This window comes from Vigna unguiculata, chromosome 8 (assembly GCF_037176805.1).
Source record: "Vigna unguiculata cultivar grain cowpea cultivar isolate G323 ecotype 2 chromosome 8, ASM3717680v1, whole genome shotgun sequence".
In the NCBI taxonomy this organism is placed as follows: Eukaryota; Viridiplantae; Streptophyta; class Magnoliopsida; order Fabales; family Fabaceae; genus Vigna; species Vigna unguiculata.
Window position 1 is genome coordinate 4,383,888 of NC_140799.1, and position 27,607 is coordinate 4,411,494.

General features: G+C 29.0%; 1 protein-coding gene across 1 annotated transcript; it reads left to right on the plus strand.

Moving 5' to 3' along the window:
* The first annotated feature begins 23,057 nt into the window (after nt 1-23,057).
* Nucleotides 23,058-27,595, plus strand: LOC114194243 (F-box protein CPR1-like). The gene is made up of 4 exons (XM_085665513.1): nt 23,058-23,132; nt 23,265-23,301; nt 26,281-26,510; nt 26,704-27,595. The coding sequence occupies exons 2-4, from the start codon at nt 23,280-23,282 to the stop codon at nt 27,448-27,450; spliced, it is 999 nt and encodes a 332-aa protein (XP_085521639.1). The 5' UTR covers nt 23,058-23,132; nt 23,265-23,279; the 3' UTR covers nt 27,451-27,595.
* The last annotated feature ends 12 nt before the right edge of the window (nt 27,596-27,607 follow it).

Here is a 27,607-nt window from a genome sequence, read left to right on the forward strand (position 1 = left end):
TTAATTATATAATATAGAAAATAAAAAACTAAATTACTAAATAAGTATTAATATATTTAAAATAATATATAATGGATAAACTGCATAAGGTAAAAAATATTTGAATGAGAAAAAAATGGTAATGCCTTATATATATATTCTATTATTTTTTAAATACTTCATTATTATTATTTTTATTTTATTAAATTATGGTATTATGTTTGTCTAATGTTTATATACTATTTAATTTTAGTATTGTATTATTAATACCAATTAAACTAGGATTCGTTAGATTAGTGACCTTTTTTATGTTATTGTCGGCCTAGTTTCCAAAACATAAATGAAAATGAACACAGAACATGCAAACTCCACATGTTGAAAAAACTTTCCATTTCTTTTTATAAAACTAGGTTTGAAAAGAATTACATTGGGTCCCAACAATATTTTTAGAGAAAAATAGGTAAGTTTAAAAAAGAAAATTAACAACATTAAGAAAATTATTTATTTTTTAAGAATAGGAGGAGAAGAAAAAAAAATGAAATTATAATATTTACTAACGAAAAAAAGTTTGTTGATAATTACCAATAGATATCTAACAATGTATAATTGTAAACGAATTTAGGATATAAATAATTACTGAAAGATAATTACCAATAGATTTTTGGTCCTTTTGTTTCTATCCATAAAAAAGTCATCAAGAAGAATTACTAGATTTTTGGTTTCTAGCTAAACCATCGAAAATTGTAGCTAAATCCTAAATAATGAAATGTTGTACTGAAATTTTTTTATTTTTACATTACATTAGTTGTCATGAAATGGTCAAAAAATTTGATATAATAAAGGATAATATCAATGAGGAGAAAAAAACATTGTAACTAGCTCTTAGAATAAAAGACTTGTGGTTGGTTGATAATCATGATGCCAATAATTATATGGAGTTGATTTTTTTAGCAGATGGTAAATGAATGTATTGTCGTGCATGTTTGATGAAATGTGGAAAACTTTGTATTAAATTTGTAGTGAATGCTATTGTGTCATAGTGATATAATACCTGTAATAGTGAAAAAGAAAGATTTAGGTTTGTAAGAAGAAGAGTTGGTTGAAACCATACCTATATAATGCATAATTTCAAGATTTTAAAGAATTAAGGTTTGATAGCCAAATGAAATTAACTTTCAGCTACCTAACAATTGTATACGTAGAAAGTTGAGTTGGCGGAAAGCAAAAGCTTACATTAGAAGTTATATGAAGTTATATTAACTTTTAGTGACGTTGCATGGGATTGAATATTTTTTACTGTTAATTTTTGGAGAAAAAAGTTAACAGCTCGGAGAAAATAGATGTCGAGAACCCATGATTCAACTTTCAAAAATTTGATTAGTTTTTGTTATAGAATCCAAATAAAGCTTATCTTTTTAACATTGTCATGATCTTTCTATAAATAATTTCCCATCGTATATTGTCTTTTGCTTTCTTTTTCATTTTAGTAAAATTATTCTGATTTATTTTATTGTTTATTGAATATCTATCATGACTAATCCATTTACCTTGTGTTTATTATCATGACCATGGGATTGTTTATTTGTTATTTTGTGTTTATTTAGAATAATTTATGTTAATAATAATAATAATTATTATTATTATCATTATTATCTGTAACAATATATAAAGATGATTCACTCTTTTGTGTCCACATTTCATAATGTGAATTCTACCCTTTACAATATAATTATTTATTAAATGTTTTTCAAATTAACGATTATTCTTACCTATTTTCTATATTTTTTTTTATTCATCAACAATTAATTTCTCTATTCATTTCACTTTATTTTTAATAAATATAAATTTGCTTTATATATTAACTTAATAACATTACACTATTATCATATACTAACATACTATCATTCATATTTAAAACAATGCGTACACACGCGCGACAACACCTGTGTGTACTAGTTAACTATAATTATTATTATCATTATTGTTATTAACTATAATAATTATTATTATTATTATTATTATCAACTATAAGTATTATGATCGTTATTATTAACTATAATTATTTCTATTATTATTGTTAATATTTTTAATAATAAGTACTATAATAATTATAATACTTATTGTTATTATTATTTTTATTATTATTATTATGGTCACATTTTACTTTTATTTGTTATGTAGGATCATGTTCCAATTTGGCCCTTTGTTAAAAAAATGTGAGATTTTTATATGAGATTTGTACAAAAGATGTGTATCTCTTTGTACTACTAGAAATTCTCATTTTACATGAGATTTTTCTTGTAAATTTGTGAAAAAAATTGCAAGAATTTTTTTTTTCTGCAATATTTTTAAGAGTCTTAATTGGTAGGTATTTCCTTTACAAAATTATAAAACACGCAAGTATTTCCTAATAAATTTATTGTGAAAAGCATTTTATATAAAATATGTTGCTAAAAAATTGGTAACAATTTCTTGCAAGAATATTTCATAACAAAATTTTTAAGTATTTCCTTCAAAAAAAATTTGAAAACAAAATTGATAGAAAATATGAGTTTTTTTAGTATATAGTTGTTGTATTATTATTATTATTATTATTATTATTAATTTTATTATTATTTTTACCACTACAAGATATTATTATAATAGTATTATTATTATTATTATTATTATAGTTAGACACAGTTCATAATTTTCTTTACCACGGGATGAATCATATTTCAATTACTTGTCCTTTTTATTCGTTTAGTTGTTTATGTATATCTTTATACATAATTATAGATTGTTATTTTAACATTAACTTTTGTATTAACATTGATATTAATATTTATAACATAAATATTATAATTATTATCATTAATTTGTTATTGTTGGTATTATTATTATTATTATTATTATTATTATTATTATTATTGTTATTATTATTATTATTATTATTGTTATTATTATTATTGTTATTATTGTTATTATTATTATTATTATTTTATTTTTTTTTTAATTATAAAATTTTTTATTATACTAAATATTTTTTCTGCATATATCTTTAAATTTTTGAAAAATTATAATTTATATTAATATTAATATTAGTATTTTTAAAAGTTAAATAAATATAATAATAATTATATTATTATTATAAAAAGATTTGAAATAAAAAAAATCGTGCACACATGCACATGTTCAAGACTATTTTCGTAAAATTAATTAACTGAAAGATATTATAATATTAATTTTATTTATTATGTTTAAAACTAAAATTATTATCATATAATTTAGATTTATTATTTCATTACTTTAATAATAACATTTACAATAATAAAACTTAATTTTCATAATATTTTCACTACTTTATTATTTTAATATACAAAATAAAAAAAAATACAACTGTTCTTGATTACAGTGAGTCTACTAGTTTCTTTATTCAAATCGCAACTGTTATTACTATTTCTTCTTATTTTATATTCTTAATAAATAAAAAGCTATTTTCTTCACACACAAAAGATATTTTTTAATCATACGATTGTGGTCTTGGTAAAAATAATTCTATAAGTTTATCCCTAAAATATCTAAAAATATATTAGTATTGTTTTATTAATACCAATTAAACTAGGATTCGTTAGATTAGTGACCTTTTTTTATGTTATTATCGGCCTAATTTCCAAAACATAAATGAAAATGAACACAGAACATGCAAACTCCATATGTTGAAAAAAACTTTACATTTCTTTTTATAAAACTAGGTTTGAAAAGAATTACATTGGGTGTCAACAATGATTTTTTAGAAAAAAATAGGTAAGTTTAAAAAAATTAACCACATTAAGTAAATTATTTATTTTTTAAGAAAAGGAGGAGAAAAATTAAAAATGAAATCATAATATTTACTGACAAAAAGAAGTTGTTGATAATTACCAACAAATATCTAACTATATAATTATCGATGAATTTAGGATATCAATAATTTCTGAAAGATAATTATCGACGGATTTTTGGTCCTTTTGTTTCTATCTATAAAAAAATCATCAAGAAGAATTAATAGATTTTTGTTTGTAGCTAAATCATCGAAATTGTAGCTAAACCCTAAATACTGAAATGTTATACTGAAATCTTTTTATTTTTGCATTGCATTAGTTTTCATGAAATGGTTAAGAAATTTGATATAATAAAGGATAATATCAATAGGAAGAGAGAAACATTGAAACTAACTCTTAGAATAAAAAACTTGTGATTTGTTCAGAATCGTGATACCAATTATTATATGAAGTTGATTTTTTTGGCCGAAGGTAAATGGATGTACTGTTGTGCATGTTTGATGAAATGTGGAAAATTTTTTGTGGAAATTAAATTATTGTGGTGACTATTAATGTGTCATGGTGATATAATACCTGGAATGGTGAAAAAGAAAGATTTAGGTTTGTGAGAAGACAAATTGATCAGGGGTCATACATATATAATGCATAATCTTGAACTAAGGTTTGACAGCCAAATGAAATTAACATTCTAACTACCTAACCGTTGTATATGTAGCAAGGTGAGTCGGCAAAAAAGAGAAACTTACATTAAAAGCTATATCAACTTTTTGTGACGTTGCATGGGGACTATTTTTTTTACTTTTAATTTTTGGAAAAAAAAGTTAGCAGTTAGGAAAAATTAGATGTGCAGAACTCATGATTCAACTTTCAAAAATTTTGATTATTTTTTATTATAGAATCCAAATGAGCCAATGATGCTTCATCTTTTTAACATTGTCTTGATCTTTTTATAACTAATTTTCTATTGTATATTGTCTATTGCTTTCTTTTTTATTTTAAAAAAATTATTCTGAATTTTTTTATTGTTCCTTGAAATCCATCTACCTTGTGTTTATTATGGGGACCATGGAATTGTTTAGTTGTTATTTTGTGCTTATTTAGAATAAATTGATGTTAAATCTGGGATAATTTTGCATGTATAAGTTGAAGGTTGTTTTTCTTTACAAAATGTAAGAAAATACAATTGAGCTCATTATTTTTAGATGATCATAGCTAAGTTTTATAAAGAAATCAGTAAATTTCCATTCTGTTGTAAAATTTTGTGTTTTAATTTGTTGTAAAATTTTGTGTTTTAATTTGTTGACCGGCATCTTCCCATGTGGATAAGCTTTTATTCTTTAGTTCTCTTCCCATTGGAAATCCATCACTTTGTTTGGCAATTCCAGTAGTCCCATCAAATTAAGAATTTATCACACTATTAACTTTATTAAGCAAAATCTCTGCCTCCATTGCATCGAGGACTCTTATAGAAAAAAAGTTGAGCTTTGTTTTACATCCATTTGATTACATAATAATCGTTTATTTCTTGATCTTAGAAGAATTTTTCCTCCTTTGTAACTGTTGTTAGCAGGTCATATATATATATATAATTGAATATTTTAGGACAATTATATTATTAGCCAAAATATTAAAGTGATCTAATTAATTAAATCTATGACTAAGAGTATATATATGTCATGATATATTAAATTGTAAATATCAACAATATTCTAATTTGATGAAGGAGTTAAATTAAAAATATTCAAGGATGATATCCTTTTCATTCTTTAACCTATTGTGAATACGATCAACTCATGCAATCTCACTTTCCCCTTTGAATTTCATTCCTAGCATGTCAACAATTTGTCCTTGAATATGTATGAAGTTAGGATTTCTGGTAATATTTGTCACAACCACATTCTTGAACAAATTCTTTTCTTTAGCTCTTTTGGCAATTTCTACGACTAAGTGGTCTTACCTACACCACCAGGCCTATAAGCTCCAATCATATCAATTGTAGAGTATTCCAATGCTCTCATAATCATTTTCATAGTTCTAGTTCTTGACTCAAAGCTCTCATAACTAGTGTTTGAAAAAATAGCATCACTGGATGGACATTACGAAACATAGTGAAAAGAAGTTTTCCAAAGCTAATCTCCTATTATTTCCTCTACCATCTATGTAGCTTTTCTGCCTTGCTGATACCTCAAGTGGAATTTATTTGAAACAAACCAATTGAGCAAATTGTCTTTGCATCACATTTAACGTCTTTACCGTCAATCTAACTTTTATATTCTTTTATCTTCTCATCCATATGCTTCGAGCAACGTAGGATGTCATTTTCAATTTCTCAGTGCATTGTCAACTTGATGTTGTAGCCTCTCCCTTTTATGTACTAGCTTTTCAGCCTTTAAGAGAAGAGAAAGAATGTCTATTGGCCTCGTACAGTGTGGTTTTGTTGAATTTATCCGTTCACGTACTTTCATTGGCCTTTTGAATCGATCCTGAAATTATTTTATCTTTTTTAAAATTTGTCAATAAGTCCATTAATAATTAAATTTTTTAAAATTTATAAATAAAATGGGCACTAAATTTTTTGTCAAATCCATCAAATTGTTATAAATTAATTGGACCGGGTGAGAAGAAGAGAGGAAGAAGGAGAAGGAGAAGGAGAGGAGGAAAAAGAAGGAGGAAGAAGAGAAGTTAGAGGTGCTGGTAGTGGGTGAAGAGGAGGACAAGGTGGAGGAGGAGGAGAAGAATCAAAAGAAGAAGAACAAATCAAATATTTAACAACGACCAAAATTGATTGGTAATTATCAATAAATGTTTACTAACAAATTTTAATCAACGATAATTATTTATAGATTTTAATCGTCGGTAAACGAATGGAAAAAGCAATGTCAGGATGAAGTATTATATATGTGGAATATATTATTAACAAATTAATTAAATAATTTGTGAAAATATAAAATAATTTAAAGATTCCTTAAATAAATTAACTATTTATATAAAAAATCACACCATAATAAAAATATAAAATAAAATATTCTATCTATTAATTTATTTTGTTCAACTAAAACTAATATGAAACTCTATTGGCATTAAAATATCTTTTTAAATCCAAGCTCAATGTAAAATACCGTCTGTTTTAAGAATATGAACAACAAAACTAGATCCATGGAAGCAAAATAACCCTAAAGCATAGAAGTTATAATCATTTTCAAGTCTAGACCGAATAAGATGAGTATTAGTATTGTAGTAATGTTAGGAACAGAAACAGACTCAGCAACATTTCTCATATTTCAAAGTTGAATAAAAATATTTAAGTCAAATAACGAAAATAACACAACAAATGAACATTGAATTTTCATTAAATAACTTGGAGCACCCTCACCTGCATCAGAGATTCTGCTATTCTGCATATAAACACTGTGCTTTTAAAAGTATATATTCTACACAAGAGGTAAAGAAAACAACTAGCCGCCTGGAAGCTAAGAAGTTGACCATCCAAGTTATCTTTTATAACAATAAAAATAGCATAGAGTTATCTTGAGTAAATATTCATTAAATAGAATAATAAAGGATTTACATTATCAAACAACAATAGTAAAAAGAAACAAAGTTGATTTGCGAAGACCATTAAAAAATGCATCCATATCAGCATTGGTATAATTAAAAGAGCTTGATTTTCCATGGGTTAAAACTTTAGATCATCAAAACCTGAAAAGCCAACAAATTACATAATGAGATTAAAAAAATATCTTACTGGATAATGAAAAAAGAAGCTTTGACTCAATGAACATGGTCTTAACATACCGTTGTGTATATAACAAAACCAATTCTCCCATGTGCCAAGTCATTTATCTTAATTAGACTATTTACACCATATAGATGCATGGGTATAAAATATGACATGTTACCAAAAGTCTTTGAAACTCCAACAAATTACTTGAGGATACATTTTAAAGGAATTTAGTTTATAGCATAATAAATTTATAAAACCTATCATCTAAGAACCACAATGATGCTTTACGTTATTCTATCTTCATGCAAGTAGAAGGTCAAGAGTGAGGAAATCAAGACAAGTTGCGTTGATATCTTGATTTTTGGTTAGAGGCAAGGAATAGGAGAGCAAATATATTGCTTTTTTTTTTTTCTTTTCTTGCAAATTAGCGAGGAACTAGCTACAAATATTTTTCCTATCTAATTTCTCTAGTAAAATAAAATTTTTTCTTATAGTGATTATTTGTTATCTTTATGCTGCTTTTTTATATTTTGCTTTTTTATATTTTAGATGTTAATTTATTCAAATAAAAGGATTATTAGTTTATTTATATCGTTACATATTATTATATTTATGGTATAATTTGTTTTATATTTTTAATTTTTTTAAAACATTTTAAATATGAAATAACTTATTTATGATACATTATAAATAAAAATAAATTGTATGTATGTATTTTATTTATAAAATATGAATATTTATCTTAATTTAATTATACTCTTAAAATTCATTTAACATTTAAATATTTATATTAGAAGAATTAATTTTTTTAAATAATTATTGATATTAGTATATAGTTCTTTTACATATATACACATAAATACTGCAAATAAAAGAGAATGATATTTAATGTAATATAAAAATTAACAAATTGAAAACATAAAACGTAAAATTTAATCTTATGTAGAATATATACTTTTAAAAGCACGGAGACAGTGTTGAGAAGCGTGGAAGTGTAGAGAGGTTGCAACAATGTTGAATTTTGGTTCCTAAAACCAAGTTAATTACCTTGGCCTCTCTCATTTCTCGTTTACCTTCTTCAAATTTGGTTTCGAGAACGCAGTTTCCTAATGTATTAGCTATTTTGAAGAGAACCAGGTTTGGGAGGTTGTAGCGAATCATTGAGTTCAAGTTTAGTTTTATTGAAGCGATTATTTGGAGTGATTGATTAATCGATTGGTTCTCTCCCAACTCGCCTTTTCTTCGCCTATTAGAGGTTAGAGCACTAAACTTTCAATCTTGAAAATAGATTTTTCGTTTTGATTAGCTCTGTTTTTCATGTTACGAATAATTTATCTCTAAAAATGGTAGATTTTTAAATATCTAAATGTCATTTAGCAACTTGGTCAAATACTAAGATATAAAGTAAATTATTCATTTTAAACCATGAGGCTGTTATTTGCTGTAGACACAACAAAATACTACTTATTTTATCATTATGCAAATATAGAATTGGCCTAAAATGTGACTTGGTCTTCTTAATTGTATTTTTTATTTTTGTTGTTGTCAAATTACTTTTACCATATTTTGATTTATATATCACATTGAGAGTAAAATGATTGAAAAGCAATGAGATTGGTTCTTATACTTGATTCTGAGAAACAAAGAAGTTAGTGCTCTTAGCATGATTCATTGTTTTCATGAGGTTTTCCACTAGTAGTATTATGAAATGAATGAGAGTAACACTTCTTTTTCTAAGGAGCCTGCAAGATTCTATTAGAAGGAGACATTATACAAAATCTTTCTCCAATGCTTATTCTCAAAACTAGTAATAATTTCATCAATTGATTCCTCCCATGATTCAGCTTTTTCAATCTGTGCACAAAATAGATACACAGTAAGCAATAAAACATTGAAAAAAAAACTAAAAAAGAAAAAGTCATCTCCATTTCAAAACATATAAATTCATATACAACACTTGAATTTTTCCATCAACAAAAAATTTTAATGTGTTGCATGAGATACAAACCTCCAGACATAGATCCAAAGTATGCTTAGCTCCCATAGCTACTTCTTTGTGGTTATCTTTTACCTCCAAGTTGATTACTAACACAACATTCAATAAAACTTGATCTCTGTTATAGAGATTTGCACATTCTTTAAGTTAGATAGCCATCAAACATAGGCATTAGAGAGTCATTAGACACAATATTGTCTTTAATTCAAATACATATCTATGCTAGAGTTTCCACATGTACACAATGTAAGCTTGTAAAGTGAAAAAACGGATAGATCCAAAAGATAATCTGTACTCGTATTATGATGATGGGTTTCTTACAATGTATAAGAAGAAAAGCTATAGCTTCATCAACTATTAGCTAGTACAGATTCATAAACATAAGACTGAGAAAAATGAAATGACTAGCAGAGAAAAGAAACAGACAGTCAGAGAGGAAAATTCTATCAGCCCCCCTCTCCCTATTTTGCTGCCTTATTTCTATCATTGTACCACAAAATCTTGTAGTAGAGAATTCATTATTCTCTTCCTTCCACTCTTACGCACTCCCATGTGCCTTGGATCTTGTGCCAGCTGTTTATTCTTTTGTTGACCATCCTTTTTACTACTTTGCCCTGTCTCTAAATTATTCAGCTCATGTTCTTTGTTGGCATTACTCATTATTGGATCTATTACATTGCCCCCTTCTTTCCAAAGAACCTTGTCCTCAAGGTTAAGATTTGGATAATTCTACTGCATCACCGCCAGATCCTCCCAAGTGGCCTCGTAGTCTTTTAGACCCTCCCTTTTGACGAATACTTGGGGAATATGCTCCCCACCTCTCAAAATCACTCTAGAATGTAGGATCACAATTGGTTGCAAAATTGGGCCATCCTCACTTGTTATCAATGATAAGGGAACATACGGATTGGAGTGGTCCCCTTTAAAATGTTTCAACAATGATATGTGAAAAACTAGATGGCTTTTAGCTTACTCAGGTAATTGCAGTTTGTAGGCCACATATCCCACCTTTTGTAACACCTTGAAAGGGCCAAAATAATGCATGCCTAACTTGTTTTTTTTAGAGACTAACAATTACCTGTATGGCTGAAGTTTCACTAAGACCATATCTCCAATGTTGAATTCAAGGTGGGTGCACTTTTTATCTGCTTGGAGTTTCATATATGCTTGAGCCCGCGTTAAGTTCAGTTTCAGTTGTGCCATAATTTCATCCCTCTGCTGCAACAATTCTTGCAAAGCGGGTGGATCCAGAGCGTCCCGATTATACTTAGTTAACGTTGGGGGATCTCTGCCATAGACAGCTTTAAACGGTGTCATTCCCAAACTGCCATGATAAGTTGTATTGTACCAATACTCTGCCCAGGCTAATACCTTGAACCAACTCTTGGGATTTTGAAAGGTGGAACAGTGAATGTACATTTCCAAACATTTATTCAATACCTCTGATTGACCATCTTGTGGATGATATGTTGATGACATGGCTAGTGTAGTTCCCTGGGCTGAATAGATGTTACCAAAATTGACTTATAAATACTTTATCTCGATCTGAAACTATGGATTTGGGCATACCGTGTAGTTTCACAATATTTAACATAAACACACCAGACACCTTCTTGCTATTATAATTCGCTATCAACACCGAAAAATGTGCATATTTTGAGAGTCGATCAACTACCACCATTATAACTGAGTATCCAAAAGAAGTTGGTAATCCAGTGATAAAGTCAATCGCCACGTCTTCCCATATCAGATTTGGGATGGGTAACGGTTGAAGCAACCCTATAGAGGACGTGTTCATGGATTTCGCCTGTTGACAGATAACACAATGTTGAACAAACTGTCGAATATCCTTTTGCATTCTTGGCCAATAGAATTCTCTTTTAATTCTAGCTGTGTTTTGAAAAATCCCTACATGTCCCCTAATTGGTGAACTATGAAACTCTTTCAAGATATCCTTAACTAAGGATGCATTAACAGGAATCACTAATCGTTTCTTCCAATACAACATTTCATCTTTAACGGAAAAGTGAGGGTCAATTTGTTGATTAGCCAAGCATAGTTGCAATTGTTTACTAACTTCACCATCGTTTAACTCAACTGCCTTGACTTTGTCGAGAAATCATATTTGGTTTCTGACCATGCCAATAAAAAAGAACGAGATAGAGAATCCGCAACCACATTCTCTTATCTCGGTTTGTACTCAATTTTAAAATCAAAGCCCTGAAACTTATACAACCATTTTTGTTGTTTCGGGATTGGAAGGGGTTGATCGGTCAAATGTTGGAGACTTTGTGATCTGTGCGGATAATGAATTGATGACCCAATAAATATAGGCGGAACTTAGTTAATGCTTCATTGATGGCGTACATCTCCCCTGCATAAGCTAATTGATTCTATATCCGAGAAGATAACTTTTTGGAGAAATAAGCAATAGGGTGTTGTTGTTGACTCAAAATGGCTCCAATTCCTATACCCGAGGAATCCTTTTCAAGCATAAATGGTTGGGAAAAATTTGGGAGAGCCAGCACCGGGGCATGAGTAATAGCAAACTTTAATTTAGCAAAGGCATCTTGAGCTACTGCAGTCCAACAAAACTCGTCCTTCTTTAACAAATCTGTCAAAGGTGAAGCAATAGTAGCATAGCCTCGTATAAACTTTTTGTAGTACCCTGTGAGGCCTAAAAATCCCCTCAATTGCTTAACATTACAAGGTGTGGGCCAATGTAAGATTGCTTCCACTATGGTTTTATCCATAGCAACACTTGTTCCAGTGATATTGTGCCCCAAATAATCTACTTTGGTCAACCCAAACAAACATTTAGACAGTCGAGTAAATAATTGATGCAACTGGAGTACTTGTAAAACAAATTCAAGGTGTCATAAGGGTGAAGCCCAACAGGGGCTATAGACCAAAATATCATAAAAAAAACCAAACTTGTTTTTCTAAGATGTTGCTGAAAAATTTGATTCATGAGGCTTTGAAATGTAGCTGGGGCATTGGTTAGCCCAAATGGCATTACTAACCATTCATAGTGACCATGATGATTTCGAAAAGTTGTTTTCATCCTATCCTCAAGTTGCATCAAAATTTGGTGATAGTTGGACCACAAATCCAGTTTAATGAAATAATGAGCGCCACACAATTCATCGATTGTGGGAATGGGAAAGTTGTCTTTAACAGTGATTGCATTTAAAGCCCGGTAATCGGTACAAAATCTCTAAGTCCTATCCTTTTTTTCACCAAAATAATTGGAGAAGAGAAAGGGCTTGTACTGGGCTGGATGAGGCCTTCCTGCAACATATCTTGTACCATTTTCTCAATTTGTGTCTTTTGGCTATGGGGATACCGCTAGGGTTTAACCTTGATTGGTGATGAGCCTGAAATCAAACGAATGACATGCTTCTGCTGCCTATTAGGGGGAAGGCCCATTGGTTTAGTAAACACGGTACTGTATGAGCGTAGTAATAAGGGTAAGTAGGTCGGAATATCTGTGAGGAGTTGCTGGAATTCCTCATCAATGGAATCTGACATTTGCCAATGCATCATGAAAACTTCTGCAATGGAAGGAGTGTAGACAAGCCTTTTAAACTGATGGAATTCTGCTTGTTGGGCTTCCGTATGTTGCTCTCCTTGCAAGGTCACAAATTTCCCCTGCATCATGAATTTAAGGGCCAAAGAACTATAATCAGCTACATAAGGCCAGAGTGTCGCTAACCAAGAAATGCCCAAAACTAAGTCGGTACCGGCAATCGGTAATAACACAACAGATAATTCCAGGACTTGATTTTGCACTTTAACTTGCAATTGTCTAACGGAACATTCCGACTTTAAAAAATTTCCATTCTTAACCATAACTTGAAGGTGTCGATGCAAAGTGTTGTTGCCTCAAAATCTTGAAGGTGTCAATGCAAATATAAATATTCCAAAAATTATGGTTTTGGACGACTTTGTTAGTCTTGTCTTCAAAGATTTTGCGACAAACACTTTCGTAGTATGGCAAATGAAAATATTTGGAAACAGGGATTCTTTGACCCTTTTGGCGAACATAGATGTTGACGTTCTTCAAACGGAGTTCGTGCCTTTCTTGAAACCCTTATGCATACAGGGTAAGTTTCGAGTGTTCTATCAACTTACCATTGAAAATCAAATGCATGTCATTTGGTATGATATGTGAGAGGGAGAAGTAGCACGTAGGAGGATTTCTACAGAAGTATTTTCTGTCTAGGTTGAAGACTACATTCCAAGCCTGTAGAGTCTTGGTGCATAAAGGAGGAGGTTGCTGGATGTATGTTGCTCAAATCTCCACCTATGTTGATAAAAAAAATTTCTTAGATGTGTCTAGAGATGGCAAATAAACCCGTCCCCGTGGGTATTGCCCGAACTCGTCCCCGTTTTGACGGGGAATCCCCGCATTGACTGGGTATGGGTATGGGTATGGGGAATCCCCGACTTTTTCAGTTGGGTATGAGGATGGGTATGGGGATGTACATATACCCGCCATAATACCCGTCCCCGCCATATCTTCATTCTTGTTTAAATTATCAAAATATTCACAATTAATCAAGTAACCCATATATATATATATATATATATATATATATATATATATTCTATTTTTTATTTCTTTTAATTATTTCATTTGTCATTAAACTCATTCTCATCTCCAATATATTTTTTATCTTATCATAACCTTTATGTAATTATGTTAAAATAATGTATGTTAATAAAAAAAATTATGCCTTACATTTGAATATTTATATTATTTTTTAATATTTTTATTTATTATAAATTTTCCTTTCACATGAGAATGTTTATACTCTCAATTTAAGGTAATATAAACAAAATTCTTTACTTATTATTATTATTATTATTAATTTTTGTTTAATTTGAAGAACTCTTTTGTTTCATTAAAGTAATTTTCGTTATTTTTCAACCATTAAGTATATATGTTGATATTTGAAAAGTTTTCTTAGTTCTCTGAGATATTTTTCGTCTTATCATACCTTAGTTATACATTTGATTTCCTTTGTGTGATTTTTTTCGATAGTCTCTCAAATTATTTCTAAAACACACATTTGTTAGTTTTTTAATATTTTTATTTATTATTTTTATTTTCATCATGTAGAATAATATATCATAATGTAATTGTTTCACTTTAAATTCTGTTTGAAGTGGTTAAAATTATATATATATATATATATATATATATATAATGATATTTAGGAATAGTATATGATAATTCACTACAAGAAAAAATGAAATGGTGACTGATTTAGTCAGTAACCCATATCAGTCACTATTTTTCGTCATTGGTGGTAGTAGTTGATTTATTGTCTAAATTAGTGACTGATTCAATGATCGAATCGGTACTTGATTTAGTGACCAATTTAATTACTAATTTATTTGTAATTTAATGATAAATTTTTTGGTCACTAATGATATTTCTATTTATTTTTAACCACTTCAAACATAATTTAATAATTAGTTCTCTAAGGTTTTTTTCATTTTATCATACCTTAATTATACATTTGATTTCCTTTGTGCGATTTCTTTCGATAGTCTCTCAAATTATTTCTAAAACACACATTTGTTAGTTTTTTAATATTTTTATTTATTGTTTATTTTCATCATGTAGAATAAAATATTTTGATATATTCTATCTAATTATTTGTTATTTTATAACTCACTATTAATCATACTGTAATTTTTTTTACTTTAATTGTATAAATAACTTTTATTTACTACAATATAAAAATTTAATGTAATTTCTATGAATATTTTTTTGTCACTATGCAACATATATTGAAGTTCAAAAGATACAAAATCTATGTCAAAATTTTATTATTATGTTTATTATTTGTTTTTTGTGTTATTTTGATCAAGTGATGTATTATAACTTTTTATTAGTGTATAAAAAAGAGATTCATTATAATTTAAAAAATTGAAGTAAACAAATATTTAAAATATATTTTAATTTGAATATTTGTTCTTTGTGTCATTTTGATCAAGTGATATATTATAACTTTTATTAGTGTATAAAAAAGAGATTCATTAGAATTTAAAAAATTGAAGTAAACAAACATTTAAAATATATTTTAATTTGAATATTTGTTTTCCTTTTATACTTTTTTGAAATATTTTTTAATTTTATCAACTAAGTTCATTAATGTTGTAGTTTGCAAATTTAATAAATGTTTTGGTTCACATGAAATTTTATTTGGTATTCTAATATAAAATATAAACAATTATAATTTATTTTAATGTATTTGGCATCGAAGAAAATCCTCCTAATATTGAATATTTCATAATATTATGTTTTCTTTACCGTAATTTTTTTTCTTTTATAAAAATTAATATTGAAGTAGTTAGAACATGGGTACGGGTATGGGTACGAGATTATACCCGTTACCCGGTGGGGATGGGGATGGGAAAAAAGTTTGATACCCGTTGGGTTTGGGTATGGGGATGGGGATGAATTTTTTATGCGGGGATGGGTATGAGATAGTGAAACCCGTCCCCGCCCCGCCCCGTTGCCATCCCTAGATGTGTCTGTAAACAATGAACTGTAGTAGTAGGTTGATTGTTCTCTACAAACTAATCTTTTACTGTCAATACATCCATGATTTGTTCTTATATTGCAATACATGCATGATTTGTTTTTGCGTGCATTCGTAACGTTCATCTCTGATCATCGACTGAAACTACCTGTTTTATTCTATTAAATTAGTTCTTAATTTTAAAAGAGTCGAATCCGGAAAAAAAAGAGCACAACTTGTGAAGCTATTTACAGCATTTGAACCTTTGGTTAATTTTGAAATGAAATAATAATTATACATTTGTGACTGAAATATTTTTTCTTCGTATATTTCAAAAGTATTAAAATTAAATAGAGATAATTCAAGATATAAAGTTTGTATCAAGTTAATTGATCGTAAGTTATATATGTTAGCAGTGGCAGATCTCGGCCAATAATGTTGAGAGAGTCAAAATAATACACTTAAAATTTATATATATATATATATATATATATATATATATATATATATATATATATATATATATATATATATATATATTATTGTCACTAATGAAATAAAAATTAATACATAATTTAGTGTAAGTGTAACTACAAAAGAAATAACTCTTCCTATAAAAGAAACCACATATTGGATATTCCTATATAACCCCTCACCTGTAATTATTCTTTGAATCTTAGGACATGACTCCTCTAATTGAACAATTAAACTATTAGTATCATGCTTCCTAATATATAAAGAAGTCGAATCTATTCTTTTAAAATATAAATCTATTATTTTATTTTTTATCAATATATCTATTTTTTTAAGTTTAAGATTAAAAAATAATTTATCATAATAAAATAAAAAATTCAACTATGAAATCAGTTATGAAAAAACACTTACATTAAAAATGTTAAATATATAAGTATATTATTTTAAAAATTTTCAAAAATTTTTGGGGGAGGCCATGGCCCCCTAGTCCCTTAAATCATCTGCTAGTGTATGTTAGGAAGGTTGCAAAAGTCATTTATATGGAAAGTTTATTTTTTTCTTTACAAAGTTCTTGATTTAAAAAGGAAACTAGATAGAGCTGTCAAAACGAGTAATCCGGTCCGACCTGGCTCGACCCACCACCGATTGATCACTTAGTGAGTCAACCAAACCCAGTTCACTAATTAACGATCCAAAAAATTTCCAACCTGACCCGGCCCACCGCGGGTTGGTGGGTTAAACGTGTTGGCTCGTGGACTCACTTAATTAAAAAAAATACAATTTTTTAATTTTTGAGTTAAAACTAGATTATAATTCTAATTAAAATCTAAATACACTTTAATACAATCTAAATACAAACAAAAATCACAAAAATACAAATTATATATGTGTTGGCTAAAAAGAACAACCTAACATGACTCAAATACAAACCCCAACTTAACAAAAAATACTTGTGTGACCCTTTACTTGTGTCTCTAGATTAGTCTTTGATTTCTTTGGAAAGAGGATTTTTGAACTTGTAATATAGATCGATTTAATAATTAAAATAAAGTTAAAGTTATGATGGCAAATAAACCTGCTGTAGTGGGTCTTACTCGAACTTGTTTCCGTTTTGACGAAAAATTCCTGTATTGACTAGGTATGGGTATAAGAAATCCCAAATTTTTTTAATTGGGTATGGGTATGAGGATGTCCATATCCACCCTGTCCCCGTCCCCAAACCCGCCACAATCCCCGTCCCCGCTTAAATTATTCAAATATTCATAATCAATTTAGTAACCTAATATATATATATATATATATATATATATATATATATATATATATATATATACACTTTTTATTTTTTTAATTTTCTAATTGTTTATTTTTCATGAAATTCATTTACATCTCCAATATACTTTTCATCATATTATAACCTTTATTCAATTAGGTTCAATTGATGTATGTTAATTAAATATTTTTTATGTCTCACATTTGAATATATCTTTTCTTTTTAAATTTTTTTTATTTATTGTATATTTTCCTTTCACATGAAAATGTTGTACATTCTCAATTCAATTGTTTAATAGCATAAACTTTTTCATTTACTAGGTAATATAAAAAATTTGTTTTTTAGTCTATTATTATTAATTTTTGTTTCATATGAAGAAGTTTTATGTTTTGCTAAAAAAAAATTTGTTATTTCTCGACCATTGACTATGTTGATATTTGAAAAGTTTTCTTAGATCTTTAACGTATTTTTTCATCTTATCACACCCTTAATAAAATATTTGTTTTCCTTTGTGAGATTTCATTGAATAATCTCTCAAATTGTTTATAAGACACATATTTAATAATTTTTTAATACTTTTATTTGTATTTATTTTTATCATGTAGAGTACTATTTTGACATATTTTATATAAGTTTTTTTTCTAACTCAATATCAAACTATAATTTTGTCACTATAATTGTATAAATATATTTTATTTATTATAATATAAAAATTTATATAATTGCTATTGAATTTGCGTTTGAATGAGTTATTTAAGTAAATTTTGGAAATAGGCACTAGTGCAGTAAGGGTTTTTGGCTCCGGTTGTTTTTTGTATTCTGCCTTGGTTCCAAAACCGAGGCATATTGGGGCGAGGCCAAAAGGGGTGGCTTTTGGCCTCGGATCTCTAGAACCAAAGCTATAGATTCATTTTTCTGCCTTAGGTCTCTAGAACCGAAGCCATAGAGCAACATAGTCTCACCTGTTCCTTTCGTCACTGTGACACCACCGTCGAAATCAGCGGCAACCAAAATCGCTAGGAACAGTGTGCACCACCTGCAGAAAACCAAAACCAGCGAAATGTAGGTGCGAAACCCTCGTGTGAAGAACACTACACATCGCGCCTGAGCCACTGTCGCCTCCACCGTCACGAGAAGACGCAACCACCGCTACGAATCCTTTACCTGCAGATGAAACCAAAATCAGAAGCTGTAACACGAAGCGAGACCTTCAAAACCTAAACCAGAGGTTGTCTACGTTGTGAAACCAGGCCGCCCCGACGAACGACCATGTTGCAAAGCAGACGTCGCTGGTCACCACCCTCGCTGAAGCTGCTGCCATGAACGAAGAAGAGGGAGGTCGCGAACCGAAACAGTGGCCGCAGAGGAGTTCGCAGAAGCAGAGGTCGTCGTCCTCGAGAACGAGAGAGAAATTCGCGCAGAGAAAAGAGAGTTGGGGAGATGATGAATGGTGATTAGGGCTCGCGAATTGGGAATTTTAATAGACTTTATGGCCTCAGTTCAGTTAATAACCGAGGTCAAAAGTACATTTATTGCCTCGGTCCCTAAAGACCCGAGGCCAAAAGCCTGATGCTGGTAGCAGTTTTGAAAATTTGAAAGTTGATGTTGCCTTTATGGCCTCGGTTCAGTTAATAACCGAGGCCAAAAGCCCATTTATTGCCTCGGTCCTTAAAGACCCGAGGCCAAAATCCATTTTTGAAAATTTGAAAGCTGATGCTGCCTTATATGCTTCGGTTCAGTTGTAACCGGGGCCAAAAGTCCATTTACTGCACCGGTTTATAGAGACCCGAGACAATATAGTTGGACGAAATTGCAAAAATGCCACCGCCTCCTTATAGACTTCGGTTCAGCTGCAACCGAGGCCTATAAGGCGAAATAAAATATCAAATTTGCACTAACGAGGCCTGAAACCCAAAATTTTAAAATTATTTTGTAATGTTAAACCTTAAACCTACATATTATGATAAATTTAATTTATATATATATATATATATATATATATATATATATATATATATTTATTAAGTACTATTATTTTTTAAATATTTCATTATTATTTTTTTGTTTTATTAAATATGGTAATATTTTTGTCTAATGTTTATATACTATTTAATTTTAGTATTATTTTATTAATACCAATTAAACTAGGATTCGTTAGATTAATGACCTTTTTTATGTTATTATCGGCCTAGTTTCCAAAACATAAATGAAAATGAACACAGAACATGCAAACTCCACCACATGTTGAAAAACCTTTACATTTCTTTTTATAAAACTAGGTTTGAAAAGAACTACTTTGGGTGGCAACAACATTTTAAGAGAAAAATAGGTAAGTTTAAAAAAGAAAATTAATCACATTAAGTAAATTATTTATATTTTAAGAAGAGGAGGAGAAGAAGAAAATGAAATCATAATATGTACTAACGAAAAAAAAGTTTGTTGACTTTTGATCCTTTTGTTTCTATCCATCAAAAAGAATTAATAGATTTTTGTTTGTAGCTACACCATCGAAAATTGTAGCTAAATCCTAAATACTGAAATGTTATATTGGAATTTTTTATTTCTGCATTGCATTAGTTGTCATGAAATGGTCCAGAAATTTGATATAATAAAGGATAATATCAATGGGAAGAGAGAAACATTAAAACTAGTTCTTAGAATGAAAGATTCGTGGTTTGTTCATAATTGTGATGTCAATAATTATATGGAGTTGATTTTATTTTGCAGAAAGTAAATGAATGTATTGTTATGCATGTTTGATGAAATGTGGAAAATTTTGTATTGAATTTAAATTGTTGTGGTGACTGCTATTGTGTCATAGTGATATGATACCTGCAATAGTGAAAAAGAAAGATTTAGATTTGTGAGAAAACAAATTGGTTGGAGTTCATATCTATATAATGCATAAAGGCTCATATTTATATAATGCATAATTTCAAGATTTTAAAGAATCAAGGTTTGACGGCTAAATGAAATTAACTTTGTAGCTACCTATACCGTTGTATAAGTAGAAAGGTGTGTTGGCGGAAAGCAGAAGCTTATATTAGAAGTTATATTAGCTTTTAGTGATGTTGCATGGGGATTGAGTTTTGTTTACTGTTAATTTTTGGAGAAAAAAGTTAACATTTTGGAGAACCCATAATTCAACTTTCAAAAATTTGATTAGTTTTTGTTAAAGAATCCAAATAAACTAATGATGCTTCATTATTATTAATTATAATAATTATTATTATTATCATTGTTACTAATTATAATTATTATGATTATTATTATTATTATTAACTATAAGTATTGCGATAAGTATAATTATTTTTATTATTATTATTGTTAATATTTTTAATAATAAGTACTATAATAATTATTGTTATTATTATTATTCTTATTATTATTATTGTCACATTTTACTTGTATTTCTTATGTAAGGTCATGTTCCAATTTTGCCTTTCGTTCAAAAAAATGTGAGATTTTTACATGAGATTTGTACAAAAGATGTATATCTCCTTATACTATTAGAAATTTTCATTTTATATAGATCTTTCTTACAAATTTATGAAAAAATATTGTAAGATTTTTTTTCTGCAATTTTTTAAAAAGTCTTAATTGGTAAGTATTTCCTTTACAAAATTATAAAATACACAAGTATTTCTTATAAAATTTATTATGAAAAATGTTTTATATAAAATATTTTGTTAAAAAATTGGTAAATTTTTCTTGAAAAAAATTTCATAACAAAATTTGTAAGTATTTTCTTAAAAAAAATTTAAAAACAAAATTGACAGAAAATATGAGTTTTTTTAGTATGTAGTTGTTGTATTATTATTACTATTATTATTATTATTATTATTATTATTATTATTACTTTTATTATTTTCTTTTACTACTACAAAATATTATTACAATAGTATTATTATTATTATAGTTAGACACGCCTCATAATTTTCTTTACTACGAGATGAATCGTATCTCAATTACTTGTACTTTATATTTGTTTAGTTGTTAATATATATATCTTTATATATAATTATAGATGATTATCTTAACATTAATATTTGTATTAACATTGATATTAATATTTATAGCATAAATATTATAATTATTATCATTAATTTGTTATTGTTGGTATCATTATTAATTTTTATTATTATTATTAGTACGACTCATAGTTGTGTTATTATTAGAAGTATTTTTTTTCAATTATAAAAAAATGTTATTATATTAAATATTTTTTTTAAATATATCTTTAAATTTTAAAAAAATTATAATCTATATTAATATTAATATTAGTGTTTTTAAAGCTTAAATAAATATAATGATACTTATATTATTATTATAAAAAGATTTGAAATAAAAACAAATCATGCACACATGCACATGTTCAAAATTATTATAACATTTCATAAAATTAATTAAATACAAGATATTATAATATCAATTTTATTTATTATGTTTAAAACTAAAAGTATTATCATGTAACTTAGATTTATTACTTCATTACTTTAATTATAATATTTACAATAATATAACCTAATTTTTATAATATTTTATTACATAATATTTTTATAACTTTATTATTTTAATATACAAAATAAAAAAAATACAACTCGTGCATGTGTAGGGTGAGTCTACTGGTTTCTTTATTCAAATCACTACTGTTATTACTATTTTTTCTTATTTTATATTCTTAATAAATAAAAAGCTGTTTTCTTCAAACAAAAGATATATTTTTTAATGATACGATGGTGGTCTTCATAAAAATAATTCAATAAGTTTATCCCTAAAATATCTAAAATAGACGTATACTTTTGAGTAGTAATTTTATTGGTGATGATAGGGTGACACTGCCTTTAATTTATCTTGAAACAATAAAACTAATGTTGGTTAAATAAAATATAGAGGGTGGTTTGTAATACATTATAGTATTAAAATAACATTAGTTTCCAATTCTTGAGAGGTGAAAAAAGAGAAAACCAAAACTAAACTTTGTTGATCTCATATATTCTGAGCGTTGTTTAAAAGTTATTTCCATATTAATGAAATAAAACATTGTTTTGAATAACTTCTCAATTTGTTAATGATATAAAAATATAATATAACATAACATGATCTCTTTCATGTCTCAGCCTATAAAATTGTTGACTCTTTATATGCATAACTACAAAAATATATATTTTTACCAGAGGTTTTTTAGTGGAAGTCATAATAACCTCTAGTAAGTTTGAGGGGTTTATTAAAAAACCCCACTAAAATTATTCTCGTTTTACTTTTTTGATTTTCAAAAATTTTTATTTGTTTAAACTTCTTCTCTTTCTCTTTCGCGGTTCCTCCTCCTAGCCTCTCACCGCTCAAGGTTCCTACTCACTTATTTCATCATCTTTTTAGTTCCAATTTCATTTTTGTTTGCTAATTTCATCAACAAACTGTGTTGATTTCATAATAAGTAAAGACAATGTCGCTCTCTGATTTCAATTTCGTGTCTTAGGAGGAAGAACCAGTTATGGCTCGTGCCCTGGAAGAAGGTATTGCTCTTTCGATTTCATCGTTTTCCCTGAAATCAAGTAACAAACACATGCTTTCAATTTGGTTTCCTTGCTTTCAATTTCATCACCGCTATTTCAATTTCGTCATTGCTTTTTCAATTTCATCTCCATGCTTTCGTTTTCATCTCATTTTCGTCTCCCTACTTTCATCTCCCTACATCACTCTTTCGATTTCATCTTTCTTATTCATGTACTAACTAACCGCTTATTTTGCCTTTATGAAATAATTGAGGTTTTACATTTTGCTTTTGTCCTTGGATCTTATTCATGTTTCTCCTAGTTCTAAACGAAGCGAGTTCATTGATTGATTCTAAACAATTGTTTTGTTTATTTGTTTCTTTACTGTTGAATGGTTTGAAAACAACTGAATATGAGATCAATATATTCCTCTATTTTTTTTGCCTTTGCTAGGCTTGAAACCACTCTTTACAGAGGCAACATCGCCCAACTTGTGGGGAATGACTACAGTTCCATCACACCAATTTGTGTTTTGTTTGTTCTGTTTTGGGGTTGTTGTGAAGATGAAGGAAGAACTGGGAGGAATGTTTATATATAGTGAGGGTGTGTTGAAGGGGCAGGGTTTTGTTTTCTATAGACTGCCTAAACCTCTTTGTTTTGTATGAATACTCCTCACTGTTCTTTCCACTAAGCAAGCTTCACGAGATGTTCACAAGTTTAACTGAATTGCTTGTTTTTTTTTTTTTCACATTTTGACAAGGAGACAAACCATAAGAGGGTAATGCTTCTTGATTTTTTTTTATCAATAGTTCCAGGAAATCTTGTTAAGACTATGCTAGCAATTTAAATGGATTTTTAAATGGCTTTGTGGATTGATTTATACAATATTATTAATATAAAGTTATAAAGATATAAGTTACAAATGGTGCCGTTTGCGAAGAGGAAAAGTTTGTGGTTAAGCCTGCGAGGTTCCCAGTTTTGGCATCCCAAAGGTATTATACGTGTGCAGCATAGGACGCTCTTCCGACGCTGTTCTGTGTGACAGGTGTAAGATTTATGGTCCCCTCTGAAAAAGAGGCATCACCTTCGAGGGCAATGGCGTTTGTGTACGACCCAAAACTGGAGAATGAAAAAGAAGTTGAGTTCACGTTTTAGGTGAGTCCGAGGAAGGAAACGATGATAGTAAAAAGAGACAAGAGGTTTTGAGTTTGGGTTCTTGAGTTTTTGATGGCCATGGTTGTGAAGTCTGAATAGATTGATATTGTGTTAGGCTTTTTTGGGTATCACAGTATATATGTTGGTTTTGGAATCTAAAGCTATGACTAATTCTTTGTTTAATTATTTTCAGTTGCATTTAGATTGGCCTTTAAATTTCCACAAAAATCACGGTTGTTTGCATTTCTATGGTTGACTCACTTTCAATTATTTCATGTATATATTTTTTTGCAATGGGCCCGTGAGGGAATGGCTACACTAATAGCTCCATGTAGGACTTATTTCTATGGTAATTATAATCACTTCTTTAAGGGTTAGTTACTGTCATTCTTAGTATTTTATGATATTTCTAGTGTAGATTGGATAGCAAGGCCTTGAGTTGCTTTTTCTTTTAATTACTAGTTTTTAGGCTTTGTTTAGTGATACTATAGAGTAGAGTAGTGTTATCTTAGGTTTTCTTAGTGTTAAATGATCTAGTGTAGACTTTAATTGATAGAATAGGTTGATTCTTTAATTCTTATTTTTGCATCAGTTTTACTGCATTAGCATCATTAGTCTGATTTTAGTTAGTCATAACATAGGCTACAGTAGTTAAAGTAGTGAGGTATTAGGTCCTTGTAATTGTTAGTTTAGTGCAGTTTTATTTTCCACTTTAGTTACTGTTTTGAATTTTTAGAATAGTTATTCATTTGCTATCTTTAGCTTAGGACTTTATCTAGTTTTAGTAGTTTATGCATCCATTATTTTGCTATTCTGACTAATGTTACTAACATTTTACCTACCTGTTATGCTATTAGTTTTGTTTTATTTATAGTTTTGTTTTATTTGTAGTTTTGTTTTACAGGTTCACTAACATGGTTGACAGTAGTGCAGTCCACTACTTGAAGATTCTTCTTTTATTCTTGTTTTTACTGATTTGGTTCCCTTAAATGGTTATCTTAGAATTATATCACTGATTAGAAATCTGTTTCTCTCCAATGTTCTGTTTTAGTAGAATATCTTTAAGTACAAAGTTAGATTTTAAAAGTCTGGTATGTATAGTTCAATTATAGATTGGTACTTGTTATTAGAGTATTTTAAAGACTTGTGATACTTACGGTCATTGTATCTCTACATTTTTTTTGTAGCTATGACCTTTGATCATGAAATTTATTAGTGTAGGTGTTACTATGAATAGATATTTCATTATTTAGTTTTTGTGTATTTAGTTGCTTGATGAATTTCTTTTCTACCTTACTCGTTTAAACCAATTAAGTCATCTACTCATTGACTAATTCGAAAACTATAAAAAGGGGAGGGTAGAAAGAGTTAAGGTCGTCATTGGAAAAACGGGAGAAAAAGCAGAAAAGGCTAGGAAAGAAACGGAGAAGATAAGATAGAAGAGAGCACGCTGCTACAAAATTGAGTACTTACTTTCACTTAATCGCGGAGGTATTTCACTGTTTCCTTTCTGTTTTCTATTTTTCGGTTGAATTTCATGGCAGGAATGGGATGATTTATGGACTTGTTTTTCGGCCACTATCTTTTTTAGGATTGATTTCATTTGAAGGTTTAAACGCATTATAATTGTTGAGTTTTTTTTATCCGTACTTCTTAGATTTCCTTCTATCTACACCTATGCTTTTTGTGTGGATGACTTGATAACAATTTCTTACATAATACATTCTATTGTAACTATCTCAGAAAGCTGGTTAAGTTCCATATACGCTACTTAATCCTCCCTTTATTATTGTTATAAAACCGATGTATATATTTGTGTAATTGTCATTGGATCTATTATGACAGGTGAGCACTTTTCTCTTGGATCTATTATGGAAGAAACCACTCTTAGTAAGGACTTGATTCTTGAAATTCTTTCTTGGCTTCCGGTGAAGTCTCTCCTGCGATTCACTAGCGTGAGCGAATGGTTTCAACGTTTGATATCCGATCCGACTTTTGTCAAACTCCATCTTCAAAGAGCAAGCAAACACTCCAATTTTCTAATAATCTTGAAGCGCCAAGATGATAGACTCGTGGTAAGTCCTTGTTCTATGTTGTGCTTGTTGCAAAGCAACCACGACCACAATTTTCTTAGGGTTCCAGAAAGATTTTTGGAACGTTATCAGGGTCTAAGTAGTTGCAATGGATTGGTCTGCGTCGCCAATAACTTTAGTTCTGGTGATGTGGATTCACTGAAACATATTTGTTCTTTTACCATATGGAATCCAGCCACAAGAACAAAATTTCAAGTTCCAAGACTTACTTTCCGAACTATTGAAGTGGATGATGTTTGGATACGACGATAGGAGTGACACATACAAGGTTATGACCATAATTTCCTATCTTCACCCTACATGTCAGGTGCAATCTTGCAATGAAGTCAAAATTTACACCATAAGTAGCAACGATGGTTGGAGAACCATGGAAAAATTTCCTGCCAATACATCCTTCGTGCCTGATTATGGAAAATATTTTAATGGCAATATTATTTGGCTAACAACAGAGGAATCTGATCAATCCCAGTACACATTTAATGATTTTGTCGTCGTTTTCTTTGACCTCCGAACTGAGATATTCAACAAAGTGTTGCTGCCTCAAAATCTTGAAGGTGTCGATGCAAATATAAATATTCCAGAAATTATGGTTTTGGACGACTTTGTTAGTCTCGTCTTCAAAGATTTTGCCACAAACACTTTCGTAGTATGGCAAATGAAAAATTTTGGAAACAGGGATTCTTGGACCCTTCTGGTGAACATAGATGTTGACGTTCTTCAGACTGAGCCCGTGCCTTTCTTGAAACCCCTATGCATACAGGATAGGTTCTTAGTGTTCTATCAACTTACCATTGAAAATCAAATGCATGTCATTTGGTATGATATGAGAGAGGGAGAAGTAGCACGTAGGAGGATTTCTACAGAAGTATTTTCTGTCTGGGTTGAAGACTACATTCCAAGCCTGCAGAGTCTTGGTGCATGAAGGAGGAGGTTGCTGGATGTATGTTGATAATTTTTTTTTTCTTAAATGTGTCTGTGAACAGTGAACTGTAGCACCAGGTTGATTGTTCTCTACAAACTATTCTTTTATTGTTAATACATCAATGATTTGTTCTTTTATTACAGTACATGCGTGATTT

Bases quoted from the DNA above. Each gene is read 5' to 3' on its own strand.
- LOC114194243 (XM_085665513.1), top strand. From the start codon at position 23,280: ATGGCTCGTGCCCTGGAAGAAG. The intron at 23,302-26,280 runs GTATTGCTCTTT...CTATTATGACAG, and splicing joins GGCTCGTGCCCTGGAAGAAG to GTGAGCACTTTTCTCTTGGA. The intron at 26,511-26,703 runs GTAAGTCCTTGT...TATGGAATCCAG, and splicing joins GCCAAGATGATAGACTCGTG to CCACAAGAACAAAATTTCAA.